We start from the raw sequence: 17370 nt of genomic DNA on the forward strand, positions 1-17370 counted from the left end.
ACGTGATGCATGCATTATTCGGAGCAATGAATCCCATCTGTCGAGTACTATAAGTTTTTGCTCTTTCATTGTCGACTAAATTCTTAAATTCTTTCTGCTTGGTGTTGTAATGTCGTTTTATGGCAATGCAACTGCGTAGTAGAGATACTGACAATTCTTGTTCTCCTCTTCTCTCATTTGCATTAAATTTTAGACTTGTGACATTAGATAGCTTGACTGCCTCTTTCTGTGCAAACAGCCACCTGACTTGCGAACATTATTAAAGTGTGAGGTCATCCACATGGATGCTAAAAGAACTCGTTAAACTTCGGTTACATGATAAACATCTACATCTACATCTACATTCTACATCTACATTTATACTCCGCAAGCCACCCAACGGTGTGTGGCGGGGGGCACTTTACGTGCCACTGTCATTACCTCCCTTTCCTGTTCCAGTCGCGTATGGTTCGCGGGAAGAACGACTGTTTGAAAGTCTCCGTGCGTGATCTAATCTCTCTAATTTTACATTCGTGATCTCCTCGGCAGGTATAAGTAGGGGGAAGCAATATATTCGATACCTCATCCAGAAACGCACCCTCTCGAAACCTGGCGAGCAAGCTACACCGCGATGCAGAGCGCCTCTCTTGCAGAGTCTGCCATTTGAGTTTATTAAACATCTCCGTAACGCTATCACGGTTACCAAATAACCCTGTGACGAAACGCGCCGCTCTTCTTTGGATCTTCTCTATCTCCTCCGTCAGACCGATCTGGTACGGATCCCACACTGATGAGCAATACTCAAGTATAGGTCGAACGAGTGTTTTGTAAGCCACCTCCTTTGTTGATGGACTACATTTTCTAAGCACTCTCCCAATGAATCTCAACCTGGTACCCGCCTTACCAACAATTAATTTTATATGATCACTCCACTTCAAATCGTTCCGCACGCATACTCCCAGATATTTTACAGAAGTAACTGCTACCAGTGTTTGTTCCGCTATCATATAATCATACAATAAAGGATCCTTCTTTCTATGTATTCGCAATACATTACATTTGTCTATGTTAAGGGTCAGTTGCCACTCCCTGCACCAAGTGCCTATCCGCTGCAGATCTTCCTGCATTTAGCTACAATTTTCTAATGCTGCAACTTCTCTGTATACTACAGCATCATCCGCGAAAAGCCGCGTGGAACTTCCGACACTATCTACTAGGTCATTTATATATATTGTGAAAAGCAATGGTCCCATAACACTCCCCTGTGGCACGCCAGAGGTTACTTTAACGTCTGTAGACGTCTCTCCATTGATAACAACATGCTGTGTTCTGTTTGCTAAAAACTCTTCAATCCAGCCACACAGCTGGTCTGATATTCCGTAGGCTCTTACTTTGTTTATCAGGCGACAGTGCGGAACTGTATCGAACGCCTTCCGGAAGTCAAGAAAAATAGCATCTACCTGGGAGCCTGTATCTAATATTTTCTGGGTCTCATGAACAAATAAAGCGAGTTGGGTCTCACACGATCGCTGTTTCCGGAATCCATGTTGATTCCTACATAGTAGATTCTGGGTTTCCAAAAACGACATGATACTCGAGCAAAAAACATGTTCTAAAATTCTACAACAGATCGACGTCAGAGATATAGGTCTATAGTTTTGCGCATCTGCTCGACGACCCTTCTTGAAGACTGGGACTATCTGTGCTCTTTTCCAATCATTTGGAACCCTCTGTTCCTCTAGAGACTTGCGGTACACGGCTGTTAGAAGCGGGGCAAGTTCTTTCGCGTACTCTGTGTAGAATCGAATTGGTATCCCGTCAGGTCCAGTGGACCTTCCTCTATTGAGTGATTTGAGTTGCTTTTCTATTCCTTGGACACTTATTTCGATGTCAGCCATTTTTTCGTTTGTGCGAGGATTTAGAGAAGGAACTGCAGTGCGGTCTTCCTCTGTGAAACAGCTTTGGAAAAAGGTGTTTAGTATTTCAGCTTTACGCGTGTCATCCTCTGTTTCAATGCCATCATCTTCCCGTAGTGTCTGGATATCCTGTTTCGAGCCACTTACTGATTTAACGTAAGACCAGAACTTCCTAGGATTTTCTGTCAAGTCGGTACATAGAATTTTACTTTCGAATTCACTGAACGCTTCACGCATAGCCCTCCTTACGCTAACTTTGACATCGTTTAGCTTCTGTTTGTCTGAGAGGTTTTGGCTGCGTTTAAACTTGGAGTGGAGCTCTCTTTGCTTTCGCAGTAGTTTCCTAACTTTGTTGTTGTACCACGGTGGGTTTTTCCCGTCCCTCACAGTTTTACTCGGCACGTACCTGTCTAAAACGCATTTTACGATTGCCTTGAACTTTTTCCATAAACACTCAACATTGTCAGTGTCGGAACAGAAATCTAATCTAAAAGCCGTAAATTCAACTAAATACCTAGGCATTACAATTACGAACAACTCAAATTGGAAAGAACTCATAGAAAATGTTGTGGGGAAGGCTAACCAAAGGCTGCGTTTTATTGGCAGGACAAGAAAATGTAACAGACCTACTAAGGAGACTGCCTACACTACGCTTGTCCGTCCACTTTTAGAATACTGTTGCGCGGCGTGGGATCCTTACCAGATAGGACTGACTGAGTACATCGAAAAAGTTCAAAGAAAGGTAGCACGTTTTGTATTATCGCTAAATATGGGAGAGAGTGTCACAGATATGATACGGGATTTGGGCTGGAAATCGTTGAAAGAAAGGAGTTTTTCGTTGCGACGGAATATTCTCACGAAATTCAAATCCCTAACTTTCTCCTCCGAATGCGAAAACATTTTGTTGACACCGACCTACACAGGGAGGAACGATCACCACGATAAAATGAGGAAAATCAGAGCTCGTACGGAAAGATATAGGTGTTCATTATTTCCGCGCGGTATACGAGATTGGAATAAGAGACTTGTGAAGGTGGTTCGATGAACCCTCTGCCAGGCACTTGAATGTGATTTGCAGAGTATCCATGTAGATGTAGATGTAGATCATTCTTACCATGAACAATTACCTAGGGATAAACAGTATTGCCACCACGATTGTGCCGAATTTAGGAGAACTGTGCCGACCGAAAAATGCCACACCGCAGAGCTAAGCGAAATTTCGTGCTGTACCAGGCACTTCCGAGAAAGACCGAACAAAGCCGAGAAGGGCCGAGCCCCGGCTAAATGTGGCGCACATATCCGCCCCGAGTGTGGTTTGGCACACAGTGGCTAGCCTGTCCTACTTCACGTAGGCGGCGTTACAGTGTGTAAACTTTTAGATGGCAGACCTCTCCCTAGTCCTGAATCGGTAGAAGTCGGCAAACATCGGGAGGCTTCGGTACGCACGCAGTTTCGACTGCTGCCAACATTACGTAGCTGACTGTGTTGTACAAGGTAGCCATTGTCGTCTGCTTCGTTATTGTTTTGCACTATACTGTTCTGCGTGTTTTATCGTGCAGTTGTACTAAACGTTATCAAAATGAGTGAAGAGGCAGTTGCTGACCCATCTCGGGAGTCGCCAACAACCCCTACCGGTAGGCCTACGGTTAGAAGTAGACCAGTATTACGTAGCGATGCTCGCAAAATTATATTGCGTGTGATTGAATGCTGTGAAAGGGAAAGGGAGCAGAAAAAATTGCTTCACCCCATTTACAAATCTTCAGTGAGAGCTGCTACATACACAGGACAAAGCATGTCTTGCATTGGAAGATTCAGTTTTCCAAGAATCATCCTGGCGTATCACCACAAACACCTGGCAAGAAAAGGTGAGTTTCCATTTCAGATATTTTGTTCCCGATCACTTTGAAGGAGCCCCCTATTTCGTCCGAATTACCTTATATTTTATTTTTCCTTGCTACCGTATTGCTTTGTATGGAAATACCACTGGTTACTGTATTATTTCGAAACACATTCATATTACAATACATTTCCAAATTCAAAACGCACAGAGGGCAGACATACATAAATTCATTTTTATATATAGAGATTGACAGTTACGTTATACTATATGACCTGTTTAAGTATATTTAAATTTTATAATTAATTGAATGCTGTGAAAGGGAAAGGGAGCAGAAAAAATTGCTTCACCCCACTTACAAATCTTCAGTGAGAGCTGCTACATACACAGGACAAAGCATGTCTTGCATTGGAAGATTCAGTTTTCCAAGAATCATCCTGTCGTATCACCACAAACACCTGGCAAGAAAGATTAAGGAAAGGCAAACCTACGTTTCTAGCATTTGTAGACTTAGAGAAAGCTTTTGACAATGTTGACTGGAATACTCTCTTTCAAATTCTAAAGGTGGTAGGGGTAAAATACAGGGAGCGAAAGGCTATTTACAATTTGTACAGAAACCAGATGGCAGTTATAAGAGTCGAGGGACATGAAAGGGAAGCAGTGGTTGGGAAGGGAGTAAGACAGGGTTGTAGCCTGTCCCCGATGTTGTTCAATCTGTATATTGAGCAAGCAGTAAAGGAAACAAAAGAAAAATTCGGAGTAGGTATTAAAACTCATGGAGAAGAAATAAAAACTTTGAGGTTCGCCGATGACATTGTAATTCTGTCAGAGACAGCAAAGGACTTGGAAGAGCAGTTGAATGGAATGGACAGTGTCTTGAAAGGAGGATATAAGACGAACATCAACAAAAGCAAAACAAGGATAATGGAATGTAGTCTAATTAAGTCGGGTGATGCTGAGGGAATTAGATTAGAAAATGAGGCACTTAAAGTAGTAAAGGAGTTTTGCTATTTGGGGAGCAAAATAACTGATGATGGTCGAAGTAGAGAGGATATAAAATGTAGGCTGGCAATGGCAAGGAAAGCGTTTCTGAAGAAGAGAAATTTGTTAACATCCAGTATTGATTTAAGTGTCAGGAAGTCATTTCTGAAAGTATTCGTATGGAGTGTAGCCATGTATGGAAGTGAAACACGGACGATAAATAGTTTGGACAAGAAGAGAATAGAAGCTTTCGAAATGTGGTGCTACAGAAGAATGCTGAAGATTAGATGGGTAGATCACATAACTAATGAGGAAGTATTGAATAGGATTGGGGAGAAGAGAAGTTTGTGGCACAACTTGACCAGAAGAAGGGATCGGTTGGTAGGACATGTTCTGAGGCATCAAGGGATCACCAATTTAGTATTGGAGGGCAGCGTGGAGGGTAAAAATCGTAGGGGGAGACCAAGAGATGAATACACTAAGCAGATTCAGAAGGATGTAGGTTGCAGTAGGTATTGGGAGGTGAAAAAGCTTGCACAGGATAGAGTAGCATGGAGAGCTGCATCAAACCAGTCTCAGGACTGAAGACCACAACAACAACAACAATTAATTGTTTAACATTGCAGGGAATGAAATAAAAAAAATTTGCGAGTAGTAGCAATCGAGCCAGGGTCGGCAGCATGACAAGCCTTTACCTAATCAATTGTGCTGCGCATGCTACAGTGACATACTGTTGAAACATTGTCCATTACTCTTTTCGGGCGTTCGGAGAACAACTCACCAAAGTTTCATTGCAATCGGATGAATGGTTTGTGAGCGCATAGTAGACAAGCATATATACATAATAACGTACATGATGATTTCAGTTTCGTTTAAAGCGAGTTTTACTTCCAAGCCTTTCGTCTGCTTTCGTGTAATCATGACGCGCAATTTGTAGTGCCAGCACTGCAACTGGTAGGCGTACCTTGTCCCCTCCCCCCAACGGCTCCTGTCCCCTCGCCAGCCAATCCTTGCTTCCTCCTCTCCCCGCACTCCCCCCACAACTCTTCCGTCTTCCAGTTAACACACTTGTACTTCCAGCTGAATTGTGCAGTCGCACTGAGATGCTGCTGTTGTTGTCTTCAGTCCTCAGACTGGTTTGATGCAGCTCTCCATGCTACTCTACCCTGTGCAAGCTTCTTCATCTCCCAGCACATAACTGCAACCTACATCCTTCTGAATATGCTTAGTGTATTCATCTCTTGGTCTCCCTCTATGATTTTTACCTCCATGCTGCCCTCCAATGCTAAATTTGTGATCCCTCGATGCCTCAGAACATGTCCTACCAACCGGTCCCTTCTTCTTGTCAAGTTGCGCCACAAACTCCTCTTCTCCCCAATTCTGTTCAATACCTCCACATTAGGTACGTGATCTACCCATCTAATCTTCAGCATTCTTCTGTAGCACCACATTTCGAAAGCTTCTATTCTCTTCTTGTCCAAACTAGTTATCGTCCATGTTTCACTTCCATACATGGCTACACTCCATACAAATACTTTCAGAAACGACTTCCTGACACTTAATTCTATACTCGATGTTAACAAATTTCTCTTCTTCAGAAACGCTTTCCTTGCCATTGCCAGTCTACATTTTATATCCTCTCTACTTCGACCATCATCACTTATTTTGCTCCCCAAATAGCAAAAGTCCTTTACTACTTTAAGTGTCTCATTTCCTAATCTAATTCCCTCAGCATCACCCGACTTAATTCGACTACATTCCATTACCCTCGTTTTGCTTTTGTTGATGTTCATCTTATATCCTCCTTTCAAGACGTTTTTATTTCTCTTCCATGGACTTTAATACCTACTCTGAATTTTTCTTTTGTTTCCTATACTGCTTGTTCAATATACAGATTGATTAACATTGGGGAGAGGCTACAACCCTGTCTCACTCCCTTCCCAACCGCTGCTTCCCTTTCATGCCCCTCGACTCTTATAACTGCCATCTGGTTTCTGTACAAATTGTAAATAGCCTTTCGCTCCCTGTATTTTACCCCTGCCGCCTTCAGAATTTGAAAGAGAGTATGCCAGTCAACATTGTCAAAAGCTTTCTCTAGGTCTACAAATACTAGAAACGTAGGTTTGCCTTTCCTTTATCTGTTTTCTAAGATAAGTCGTAAGGTCAGTATTGCCTCACGTGTTCCAACATTTCTACGGAATCCAAACTGATCTTCCCCGAGGTCGGCTTCTACCAGTTTTTCCATTCGTCTGTAAATAATTCGCGTTAGTATTTTGCAGCTGTGACTTATTAAACTGATACTGAGATGCTAATCACTTGCATATCCGAGCGTGTTGTGCACTTCATACAATTTGACGTTTCTAGGGTGCCGGCTTCGCATTGTTGCAGTTTCAATGGCCAGCAGTGTAAGAGCGGTGTCCTCGGCGGTGGTGGTGGTGGTGGCGGCCGTGTTGGCGGGCTCGGCAGCGGCGGCGCTGTCGTCGCCCGCCGGCGCGGGCAGCGTCCACTTCCCGGCGTGGTCGGCGCTGCAGGAGCGCGCCCGGGGCGCCGGCGCAGACCTGGCCGACCTGGCGGTGGCGCTGGTCCAGCACCTGCCGGCGGCGGCCGGCGGCAACGCGCTGCTGTCGCCGCTCAGCGTCGCCGCAGTGTTGGCAGCCCTGCAGATGGGCGCCCGCGGCGACACCGCGCGGGAGATCGGCCTCCTGCTGGGGCAGCAGGGCGCCGGCAGCCAGGCCTACTGGGCGCAGCTGGGGGACACGCTGCGCGCCATCAGCAACTCCACGGTACGGAAGCGACGAGTCTCCCTAATCAGCCGCCACTCGCCCACATCTACATCTACAGGGATGCTCTGCAAAACACATATAAGTGCCTTTGCAGAGGGTTCATCGAACCAACTCCACAATTTTCTATTGTCCCAGTCTCGTATAGCGCGCAGAAATAACGAACACTTATATCTTTCCGTACGAGCTCTTATTTCCCTTATTTTATCATGGTGATCGTTTCTCCTTATGTAGGCCGGTGTCAACAAAATACGAGGGTAATCCCAAAAGTAAGGTCTCCTATTTTTTTGTAAGGATAGAACTCTGTGTGGCAGTTGGTCACACTGTTATGAAGAGTGCTTCACCCGCTGTGTGTAAACATCCACACGCCGCACTGAGGCGCTCTGACAGCCGTTGAGAATGGAGCTCCCGTTGGATGTTACCGCCAGGTGCGAATTGCGCGCAGTTATTCGGTTTCTGAACGCAAAGGGCACTGCGCCGATTGCAATCCATCGTCAATTGACGGAAGTGTATGGTCGAGCATGGATGTCAAAAATGTTCGTAAGTGGTGAAGAGAGTTTGCAGCTGGTCGGACCGAAATTCACGACGAGCAAAGGAGCGGGAGACCGTCAATTTCTGAGGAGACAGTGTTTAAGGTTGAGCAAAGCATGCGTGAAGATCGGCGGATCACCCTGGATGATCTCTGCACGTTGCTTCCTGAGATTTCCCGAAGCACCGCTCACAGAATTTTAACGGAAACATTAAACTAACGGAAGGTGTGCGCAAGATGGGTGCCACGCATGTTGACTGAGGACCACGTGCGGCAACGAGTTGATGCTTCCCGCGTATTTCTTCACCGCCTTGCAACCCAACAGGACAACTTTCTGGACTCAATTGTCACGGTTGTCGGAACCTGGGCATACCACTTTACACTTGAGACCAAGCAACAGTCACGCCAGTGGCGGCATCCTTCTTCGCCAAAGCCGCGGAAACTCAAACAAACACAGTCTGCCGGTAAAGTCATGACAACCGTTCTTCAGGACCGGAAAGGGGTATTGTTGGTTGACTTTATGCCCACTGGGACCACAATTAACGCTGACACGTACTGTGAGACTGAAAAAACTCAAACGGGCAATAGGAATGTTGAGCAAGGACGCACACATGACAACGCTCGCCCACACATCGCTCGGCAAACCGTTGCTCTCCTGCAGCATTTTCAGTCGAACGTAATCACCCACCCACTCTATAGTCCTGACTTGGCGCCCAGTGACTTATAACCTGTTCCCTAGGTTAAAAGAACATCTGGCCGGAAAGCGATTCAGCTCCGACGACGAGATGAAAGAAGAGGTTCATATGTTTCTGAACAGTATGGTGGCGAGCTGGTATGACATGGGCATACAAAAACTGCCACAGCCTCTACAAAAATGCATCGACAGAAATGGTGATTATGTCGAAAAATAGCTAAATGCTCAAGCTGTAAATTGATGTAAACCATTGTAGACATAAACAGCTCTATGTACTTAAAATCCCGATATTCATTTATAAACATCCTGTATTAAACAAATGAAATGATCGCATAGACTTACTCAAAGGTAAAGCAAGTGGTAGACTTTGGTACATTGGCAGGATATTGGGAAAATACAGTGAGTCTACAGATTGTACAGCTTCAAAATCACTTGTGCCTACCTCAGAATAATCCTCATATGCTTAGGATCCATACCAAATAGGACTAACAGTCTATTTTGAACACAAACAAAGAAGTGCGGCACGAGTTGTCACATGTTTTTTACGTCATGGGAGAGCGTCCCAGAAATCTCCAAAAACTTGAACTGGCAAATGTTTGGAGGTAGACCTCAATTACCCCCACCCCCCTCCCAGAAATAAGGACCGTGTAAACACGAGCAGGTGTCCTAGGCACATCAGTGCGCAGAGAAAGCGAAATCTCAGACTGTGACAGTCTAGTACACGAACTGCATCACTTTCAGGCCGTGTGCCGTACGAACGGTTAAAGCAACCGTCAGATACAACATGCCTTATAAACGAACAAACCGAGACCACAGCCTGCTATTATTTCATATGTCGGCAAAACTGCAGCAAAAATCGGAAGAATACACCGGAAACATAACGTCAAGAGCGTGTTTCGCCCACAGGCCAAGACGAAAACCTTATTGGCATCAGTCAGGAATGACCTACGACTCCGGAAACCGGCAGTCTGCTGCATCCTTTGTCAGGCCAGACCTATGTAGGCCAGATTCTCTGGACAGTACGAGGGGAGATGCACTGAGCATAAACGCCACACCGACAACGTTCAGCCGACAAAGTCTGCTGTGGCAGAGTAGTGCGTCTCCCACGGACATTCCATGAATTATGACGGCACCCAAGTTGTTTTTTCAAAGACACTGCAGATAAATAAGGGCAGTAGTTTTCAAATAAGCTTCGCATGGGACCCAATGTTGAGCATAACCAAAGGACAGCGGCAATCTAGTGGAGGCCCGCTCATGTCATGACAACTGAAGAGGACGAAGAAGCATTGTTGCCACTCCAGCAGAGATACGGATCCGGCGCCAGCAGCTGTGTTACTGAGGACCCTGGATAGACGCCCGACGACGCACTTCCCCATCACCTCACCAGATCCGTGCCTGGAGAAGGATGGCTGGAGATTTCGGGGAGACAGGGGGAGAGGCGAGGATATAAACGCAGCATCCAGCAGATATCAGTCGTCAGAAACACCTGAGTATACCAAGAAAGTAGGCTTGTCGAATGTCACGTCTTTTGGAGACGCCGCCCGGCTGAATACCCGAGAACTATTCATGACTAGGCTAAGTACGTCACGCAGAGAGGCATTCTAAACAATCACCCTTCCTGTAAAACGTACGCCACTGGAACGGGCAGAAACTCTAAGGAATGATATCCAGTGTCATGCATTTGGTCCTAACTTGCCGTGTATGTACACTACTGGTCATTAAAGATGACGTGATACAGACGCGAAATTTAACCGATAGGGAGAAGGTGCTGTGATATGCAAATGATTAGCTTTTCAGAGCATTCAGAAAAGCTTGGCGCCGGAGGCGACACCTACAACGTGCTGACATGAGGAAAGTTTCCGACCGATTTCTCATACACAAACAGCAGTTGACCGGCATTGCCTGGTGAAACGTTGTTGTGATGCCTCGTGTAAGGAGGAGAAATGCATACCATCACGTTTCCAACTTTGATAAAGGTCGGATTGTAGCCTATCGCGATTGCGGTTCATCGTATCGCGACATTGCTGCTCGCGTTAGACGAGATCCAATGACTGTTAGCACAATATAGAATCAGTGAGTTCAGGAGGGTAATACGGAACGCCATGCTGGATCCCAACGGCCTCGTATCACTAGCAGTCGAGATGACAGGCATCTTATCCGCATTGCTGTAACGGATCGTGCAGCCACGTCTCGATCCCTGAGTCAACAGATGGGGACGTTTCCAAGACAACAACCATCTGCACGAACAGTTCGACGACGTTTGCAGCAGCACGGGCTATCAGTTCGGAGACCATGGCTGCGGTTACCCATGACGCTGCATCACAGACAGGAGCGCCCGCGATGGTGTACTCAACGACGAACCTGGGTGCACGAATGGCAAAACGTCATTTTTTCGGATGAATCCAGGTTCTGTTTACAGCATCATGATGGTCGCATCCGTGTTTGGCGACATCGCGGTGAACGCACAAAAAATGGTTCAACTGGTTCTGAGCACTATTGGACTGCTGAGGTCATCAGTCCCCTAGAACGCAGAACTACTTAAACCTAACTAACCTAAGGACATCACACACATCCATGCCCGAGGCATGAATCGAACCTGCGACCGTAGCAGTATCGCGGTTTCAAACTGTAGCGTCTAGAACTGCTCGGCCAGTCAGGGCGAACGCAAATTGGAGGCCTGTATTCGTCATCGCCATACTGGCGTATCACCAGGCATGAGGGTATGGGATGCCATTGGTTATATGTCTCGGTCACCTCTTGTTCTCACTGACAGCACTTTCAACAATGGACGGTACATTCCAGATGTGCTACGACCCGTGGCTCTACCCTTCATTCGATCCCTGCGAAACCCTACATTTCAGCAGGATAATGCACGACCGCATTGGTGCAGGTCCTGTACAGTCTTTTCTGGGTGCAGAAAATGTTCGACTGCTGCCCTGGCTAGCACATTCTCCAGATGTCTGACCAACTGAAAACGTCTGGTCGATGGTGGCCGAGCAACTGGCTCGTCACAATACGCCAGTCACTACTCTTGATGAACTGTGGCATCGTGTTGAAGCTGTATGGGCAGCTGTACCTGTACACGCCATCGAAGCTCTGTGTGACTCAATGCCCAGGCGTATCAAGGCCGTTATTTCGGCCAGAAGTGGTTGTTCTGGGTACTGATTTCTCAGGATCTATGCACCGAAATTGCGTGAAAATGTAATCACATGCCAGTTCTAGTATAATATATTTGTCCAATGAATACCCGTTTATCATCTGCATTTCTTCTTGGTGTAGCAATTTTAATGGCCAGTAGTGTATGTAGATGCAGGTGAAATAAAATTTGTCCTTACAGTAACAAAAACGTATCTGTGTTCCTCTCAGCTCGAACGGGTAGTATTGAACTGAAGTGGGAATTGGAATTTTTACTGAAGGTGTACTTTCCAGAGCGTGATCGCGAATGCTGCCAGCGCCCTCTTCGTGGACGCGACGTTCCCGCTGAACGAGGAGTACCGGCGGAACGTTCGCCAGGTGCTGGCCAGCGACGAGTTCTCCGTCGACTTCGCGCGCGACCGCTTCTCCGCCGTGGCAGCCGTCAACGGGTGGGTGTCGGCGGCGACCCGCGGCCGCATAGCGCGCGTCCTGGAGGACGTGAGCGACGACGCCGCGCTGGTGGTGGCCAGCGCCGTCTACTTCAACGGCGCCTGGCAGCAGCCCTTCCCCGCCAAGCTGACGCGCCCCGAGCCGTTCCGCGTCAGCCCCACCGAGGAGCGCACCGTCTACATGATGACGCACGCGGCGCGCGTGCCCTACGCCTACAGCTACGACCTCCGGTGCCAGGTAACCGCGTCTGTCTAAGAAAACTCCCTTAGCTGAGTGAGTCTGTAGGCAAACGTATATCACTGCAAGATGTGTCTATTTAACGCTTCCCGTCAACTCCTGCGCAGGTGAGACGGAAGTATCTACGGAAAAAACAGTGGATATGGAACAGGTTCTATGTGGCAATTCTCGTATATGTCAGGAGAGCCGAAACGACAAAACACAACGCACCTCTTTTTCTGCATAACTTATTTGTACGTAAAAAATCCGGAGAAGTCCAAATAGGACTCGCGCACCGAAAGATCAGTACAAAAATGTGTATACACTGTTCTCCAAGATTAAAGCAACAAACGGAAATTTTGGGAGGCTGCGCTTATTTTGCGACAAAACAGAATAAACAGGTGGTAGTAAAGTAGAAACACCGTAGAGAATAAGGAATGTAATCCACTGCAACATGCATAACGGTAGACAAAAATGTTATTTTGTCTAAAACTGACATTGTTAGACAGTGGCTGTGTACAATTAATGTAGGTTAATTCTTACAAAGAAGAAAACAGCAACCAGGCACTCTTAAAACTGCTATTTATTTAGGTAAATAGCGCCGTTACCGGTTTCGAACTGGCAAGTTCATCACATGATTTTCAAGATACACTTTACATTATCGTCCGTTTTCGATTTTTATTATTCCACTGTGGTGAAGTATTTTTGGTTGTTAGAAGCGCCCTATGTGAAGATAACTAAGCTCCAAACGATGAAATACAGCGTAATGTCCTTCGTTTTTTTTCCAACTTAACGGATTTTCACACACATTCTGACAACTGATTAATATGCTCAGTGTGGGGTGCGACCACCTCTGGCACCAATACTGTGAGTGATGTTATCAATCTCATGTTGAGGCAACGACGCCCGTTCTTCTTGCAGAGCTGCTCACAAGTCGTGGAGAGTGGTTGGTGGACACTGACGTGGTGCAAACCATCTCCCTAGTGCATCCCAGACATTCTCCATGGAATTGAATTTGGGAGAGCCAGCAGGCCACCCCATACGTGCAATATGTTCCGTTAAAAAAAAAAAACAACAACAACAACCATCCGTGCTCTATGAGGTCGAGTGTTATCGTCCATCAATGCGAAGTCTCAGCCAACAGCACCTCTCAACAATCGATCCCAAGATCTCCTCATTGTACCTGACAGCAGTAAAATCTTGTTGATTCACCCATACAATTTCATGAAGAGGGTGTTCGAGCCGTCAACATAATCCCTGCCCACACCATTAGCGATCCTCCTCGATATCAGTCTCTTTCCACAATGTTTGGGTCCCGAAATCGTGTTCCCCACGACATCCAAATGCAAATCCGCCGAGAATGATGCTCCAGACAAAATCTGGACTCAGCTGTGAAAAGAACGTTGGCCCACCGTTTGACTGTCCAGGTGGCGTGTTGACGGCGCTCGACGTTCCCTTCTGTGAAGACACGCCAGAGGTAAACAGGCAGCAGGTTTCCAATGATAAAACCACACTGCTGAAGCCTTCTGTACGCCGCTTGCATCGACACAACACGTCATACTAAGGCGGTACCGTCCTGCCCTTACAGTCAAATAACGGTCCACTCTTTCTGAAATCACACATGGTCGGCCCTATCCTGCTCTATGGGATACAGTTTCCATCTCCATAAACTGTCGACTCATCTGAGAACCAACAAAACGACTCACTTTAACCCATAGGGCCACATCAGTTTGCAACTCTCCTGCTTCCGTCCGCCTGCGTAGATGGGTGGTAACGTGCTCGCTTCCCATGCAAGCGGGCCAGGGTTCGACCGGGTTGGAGATTTTCTCGTCTCGGGGACTGGGTGTTATGTTGTCGTCATCATTGTTTCATCCTCACCACCGGCGCGCAAGTCGCCCAATGTGTTGTCGATTGAAATAAGCCTTGCCATTGGCGGCCGAACTTCCTCGAACGGGGCCTCCCGGCCAACGATGCTATACGGTCATTTCATTTCAACTTTCTCCTGGTTCCATTCTTCCTAAGGCCCTCCACCGCAGTGTCTGGTAGGGTACCATATTGCACCGTGCGGTTGTAGATGTGGGACTACCTGGCAAACAGTACTCCGTGTGATAACTATCCTGACGTCATGGTTGGCGTGGTTGTCTGTTGACTGGAATGCCGTCTTCCGTGCTGAACACGATCGTACGGACATATGTCGACACTTTGTATGATTATATCGTGAATCAGACACGGGACGGGGAAGTAGCACTTTGTTGGTTTAGTTTTGAACAGTAGTGCAGATAGTTCATCCAACCCAGAAATAGAGAATTTCGACGATTTTTGTCTGTTAGCGGTATCAAAATACGTGACATAAATGACCGGATGTTCTGATTGCATTGACGCATAAGCTTAAAGTTTTTACTCCACCTAGGGGCCGTAGGCCTTAGCATGTAACATAAATTTCAACTTGATACTTCTACCCATTGATGAGAGAACTGGGTCGCAACAGACAGTCAGAAAAGATGATAAAAATGTTTTTTCGTGTCATGTAATTACAAGTTAACAATTTTCCGGTTTTTTTCCTTTACTTGTGCTGTAAAATCTTACTTCTTGCCAGATTTAGTGATTCTAGGTTAACGAGAAGCACCCTAACAGTTTTGATGAACGAGTTTGTGAGTGTCGAAATATGACATAAAAGACCGTTTATTTTGATTTCACTGTCTTAGAAGCGTAGATGTTGTAAACCACCAAGCGACCATTGGTCTTAGTATGTGACATAAAATTCAATTTGGTAACTCTACCCGTTGCAAATAAAAAGGGATTTTAACCCATGGACAGACACATTCGGATAACAAATGACAAAAAAATAGTATGATATCATTATAGATTACCAGTTCTCAAGTTTTTTTCTCTACTTGTGCTGTAAATCTTTGCTTCTTGAAAAATTACATGATTCTAAGTCAACGGGAAGCACCCCTTAGATTCTGATAAATGAGTTGGCGAGTATCAAATTATGTTTCATAAACTATTGTTTCTTTTGACTGCATTCGTGCGGAAGCTGAAGTTTTTTACATCGCCAAGGAAGAATAGACCTTAGTATATGACTTCTACTTGATAAATCTACCTCTTCCTGAGCAACAGACAGACAGACGGAACTGCGACAAAGCGATCCTTTACAGGTTCCGTTTTTGTCGATTGAGATACGAAACCCTAAAAATTGAGGTCTTCTGATACTGTGGAACTATTCTCCCCACCTCATCACTGCAAGAAATAGAGAGACAAAATAGAAAATAAATAATTGATTAACAACGTTCTAGGTGCCATACCAGAAACTGGCTATTACTATGTGTCAACAAGAAAGTTTTTGATTCACGTGCCATTAACACAGAGGCACTACGTTTTATCACTAATGATACAAGTGTAGAAATCCGACACTATTATTTTAACAACCTTACTCAACGATAAACATTCTTAATGAGAATACGAGAGAGAATAACGAAATTAAATTCAGCAAAAAGCTCTCACGTCAATATTAACGACTTTTTTTTTACACAGTTCCACTCTTGGGATCAGATATTGCAGAGTTTACAGTAGAATTCCCTGTCCTGCTGAGGAATAAAATGTCTTCCTAAAACTTCCGAGCAGATTAAAAGTACGTGCTGGGCCGCAACTTTAACCCAGGGTCTTCTCCTTTGATGAAAAAGTGCTCTATCGACTGAGCTACCCGAGCACGACTCACCACCTGTCCTCACAGCTTTACCTTCGCCATTACCTCATCTCCTGCGTTCCAAATTTCACGAAAGCTCTCATGCGAAACTTGCGTGGCTATCACTTCTTGAAGAAAGGATATAGCGGAGACATGGCTGCGCCACAGTATGGGGTATGTTTCCAGAATGAATTTTTTATACTGCAGCGGAGTGTGCGCTGATATGAAACTTCCTGACAGTAAATCTGTGTGTCGGACCAGTACTTGAACCTGGAACCAAAAAGGCTTTTTGTTTTGCGATCAATACACATGACTGCTCGTTGAGATGAAGTACAGCATGGCATACATCTGCCACTGTGTTTCCACTTTATAATCCATTTACACTTTTCTTTCGTTTGTTTCTGTTGTGACTTGGCAAGACAGCCAAGTCACTATGCGAGGATGCCGAAAGGCACGCGTTTACGCTCACGCAGACTGGCGTGAGGTCTGGAACACGACAATGTAATTAATATAGCGAATAAGGTACGTTGCTGCTGGAATACTTAACTTTAATCCATAATTGGTGTACTTCGCTCTTGACGGTACATTAATAACAATCTCAATATAAACTGGTAATGGCGCCTTGCTAGGTCGTAGCAAATGACGTAGCTGAAGGCTATGCTAACTATCGTCTCGGCAAATGAGAGCGTAGTTTGTCAGTATAGCATCGCTAGCAAAGTCGTCTGTACAACTGGGGCGAGTGCTAGGACGTCTCTCTAGACCTGCCGTGTGGCGGCGCTCAGTCTGCAATCACTGACAGTGGCGACACGCGGGTCCGACGTATACTAACGGACCGCGGCCGATTTAAAGGCTACCACCTAGCAAGTGTGGTGTCTGGCGGTGACACCACAGTTTCAGAATAAGAATTTTTAATAACTACTTGGCATGGATGAATATGAGACACTTCGATCATACTTCGTTTAGGGATCTTACATGCCTGCATTGGCAACAACGTTTCAGCAGCACTTTAAAATCAAAGAAGTCAGTTGTGTGCGTTGGATTTGAGTTCATAGCTTTAGTTGACTCTGCAACCGACTGTGAATCTTGCAGAACAAAGACTTTACCACAATGCGGTTGAACACCTTAGAACGTTTCTATCCTCGCTTATATTTACGTTTTCCAGAGACAG

General features: G+C 45.7%; 1 protein-coding gene across 2 annotated transcripts in view; it reads left to right on the forward strand.

The window, feature by feature from the left end:
- The window catches only part of LOC126456725 (leukocyte elastase inhibitor-like), a 174076-nt gene that overhangs the window by 98078 nt on the left and 58628 nt on the right, over window positions 1-17370 (forward strand). Inside the window, exons 2-3 of one of the 2 annotated variants that reach the window (XM_050092467.1) lie at window positions 7094-7496; window positions 12146-12538. In XM_050092467.1, the coding sequence (XP_049948424.1) occupies window positions 7107-7496; window positions 12146-12538 (783 nt within the window). In that variant the 5' untranslated portion in view covers window positions 7094-7106. The remainder of the gene's footprint in view (window positions 1-7093; window positions 7497-12145; window positions 12539-17370) is intronic. The other variant, XM_050092466.1, reaches the window with a different exon arrangement.

The sequence above is a fragment of the Schistocerca serialis genome, chromosome 2 (genome assembly GCF_023864345.2).
Source record: "Schistocerca serialis cubense isolate TAMUIC-IGC-003099 chromosome 2, iqSchSeri2.2, whole genome shotgun sequence".
NCBI lineage: Eukaryota > Metazoa > Arthropoda > Insecta > Orthoptera > Acrididae > Schistocerca > Schistocerca serialis.